The 2,500-nt window shown below is 43.0% G+C and overlaps 1 protein-coding gene across 1 annotated transcript in view; it reads right to left on the bottom strand.

Annotated features, from left to right (window-relative positions):
• Positions 1-2,500, bottom strand: part of lrp1ab (low density lipoprotein receptor-related protein 1Ab) — a 108,691-nt gene that overhangs the window by 73,663 nt on the left and 32,528 nt on the right. The window contains exon 3 of the mRNA XM_030767967.1: positions 2,494-2,500. This exon is cut by the window's right edge and continues 131 nt beyond it. Coding sequence (XP_030623827.1) covers positions 2,494-2,500 — 7 coding nt within the window. The remainder of the gene's footprint in view (positions 1-2,493) is intronic.

Genomic DNA, 2,500 nt, shown 5'->3' with positions numbered 1-2,500 from the left:
GAACGCTGTGTGGAAGCCTCTAGAACTTCAGAGAGAGCAAGCCAATAATGGAGTGTCAGCAGTTTTTGACTTCTTACAGTTACTAGTTTCTGGGTTTAGGGGCCAGAGCATTCAGGCGCTTTAAGTAGAATAATGTTATGCAAGATTTTTTTTTTTTTTTGATGGCAGTGGTTACCACATTATCCTTGTGAATAGGGAACCAAATGCCAGAACAAACAACAGTGTTTCAAGTCATTTTCTCATGATTAAGACCAGTGAGGAGTCTGACAATATCCCTGTCTGAACAAACACTGAGATATTATAAGGAAGTAACCTCTGCTGGGAATATGCTTTGTACATTCTGTTCCACATTTTGAAATCCTGGGGTGATAAACCACTACTACTAATCAGTAGTATTATATTGCATAATTATTTTTGCATTCCAGCACAAACTGTTTTTATATGAGGAATAATCAAAGAATTTATGAATGAAATGGAAAGCAAATTCATCAAGTATGCTCCCTTTTTTGGATGATAAACTGGACACCATAAATTCATCTTACACTATCCACTCAATCACAGCACAAACCCCTACTCCTGACTGATCTCAGGTCAGTTCTGAAGGGTGGTCATTGAGGCTAAAGATAGCACTGAGAGTTAGCTGAGCTAATCCAGTATCAGTGGTTCTTCAAGCAGAAAATTGGCACTGGACTAATGCACTCTCTTTAACCTCAATATCTCTTGTTTGTTTAAGCAACATAAAACTCACTTATGCCCCCATATATCGCTAGATTATTAATTCTGCTGGCCAAAATTTATGGAAGAGAGATAAAAAAATTCCCGTTTAACTGTTCTCCTCCGCAGCCCCCTCACTCCTCTTGTCGACTGTTCGGCTGTAATTACTTGGCCATACACTTTGACAAAGTGTACTCCGCAGAGAACGGCAACCTGCTCCAGCCAATGCTCTCTCAGCCCTCTGAGTTTGTTCAAAGCAAACACTGGTGTGATTGTAAAAGGGTCGAATTTCCACTGAACCGCTAAAGTGTCGCAAACAACTGAGCAGTCAAACCCTTCTTTCCACAAACTCACACGCCGAGGTCTGTTTTGTTGCGTGCGTGGGCAAACATGTCACCATGTGCCTTGCTGTGAAGGCTTGTGTTTTTTGAGAAGAGATTCGGGAAGGGGTGGAGTGTGTGTCTGCGTGCGTGTGTTTACCTCTCGCTCAAAGGGTCAACTTGTGAGCCGGAGCATTAGAGGGGCGTGTGTGTGTTTGTGCGTGTGTGTAAACGTGAGGCGGTTCGTTTACGTTATGGCTCCAACCGAGCTGCGAACAAGGGTCAGTTCAACATCGTCACTATCAGTGACTTTAAATCAAAGGCCGTGTCCACATACTGCCCAAAACCACCTCCATCCACACAGTGATAAAGTGCCAGGCAGAGAAAGATGAGTTCAAATTGGTAAATCACTGCTTCCCTCTCTGTATTAACTACAAACAGTTTGCTTGCTAAGTGGGCAGAACAGTGCGTGCTAGATAGTGAGAGACTAGCTGGGCCAATCATATTACCACACAGGACTTTGGCCTCAAACAAACCTTTAGAGGAGTCTAATAGCATTTAATCGCATTAGTATGATTAAAGGAATATCAAGATCAGTGTAGTGCTGTGATATAAGTACCAACGATAGACACACTGCCCTAATTAAACCATGCATGTTTAAACAGTTGCAGCAAAAAGCCCAGTTTAAACAAATTCACACTAAAATACACAGCAGCATGAGTGCTACGAGATACTTTCATCCATTCCAGTCAAAATCTGTGCTCCTTTACTCAGGTCTGATGCGTGAAATATTTATGGTGTATAATCCTCTTTGAGTTGGCCAGAGGTTCTGCTTTATAATGAAGGAAGTCTAAAATAGAAAAGCAGATACAAATCTGATTTTTGTGTATGTGTGTGCTTCTGTGTGCGTGTGTTTGTGCGTGTATTCCCACTCTTAAGATCCAGCACTGGACAGAGGCAATGGTCAGCCTCTTTCTCTCCTCCTTTGTGTAGGTACTGAATGAAACTCTGAGAGGAAGAAGGGGGATGTTGTTGTGTTTCCTATCCAACTCCAATTAACACACAGGATTTGATCTGGATTCTCCACTAGCTGCAAGGGGACGAAGGTAGAAGGAGCTGCAGAGCCCAAGTAGGCTGATACATTAAAAGGCTTTTTTTTGTCCGCAGGGGAAGAGAGGCCCTGTGATAATAGGGGCCAGGTCATTAAACAGGCTGATGGAAACGGTTGTTGGACAGAGATTAGAGTTAGAGACACCAGACAAAGGTAAAGGCAAGTTTAGATCTATAGTTCAAGGCAATTTCTCCAAAGGAATTGGCAGATGCAGTACAAAGGAGACCCCCTAGGCAGTGTTTGGGTGAGAGAGAGAGAGAGAGAGAGAGAGAGAGAGAGAGAGAGAGAGAGAGAGAGAGAGAGCGTGTTTGAATTTGTGTGTTTGTGTGCGTATGTGTACGTGCGTACCTCGGCA

Source organism: Chanos chanos, chromosome 3, assembly GCF_902362185.1.
Source record: "Chanos chanos chromosome 3, fChaCha1.1, whole genome shotgun sequence".
Lineage (NCBI taxonomy): Eukaryota > Metazoa > Chordata > Actinopteri > Gonorynchiformes > Chanidae > Chanos > Chanos chanos.
Note: the sequence above shows the minus strand (reverse complement) of the source record. Positions and strands in the feature narration are given on the sequence as shown.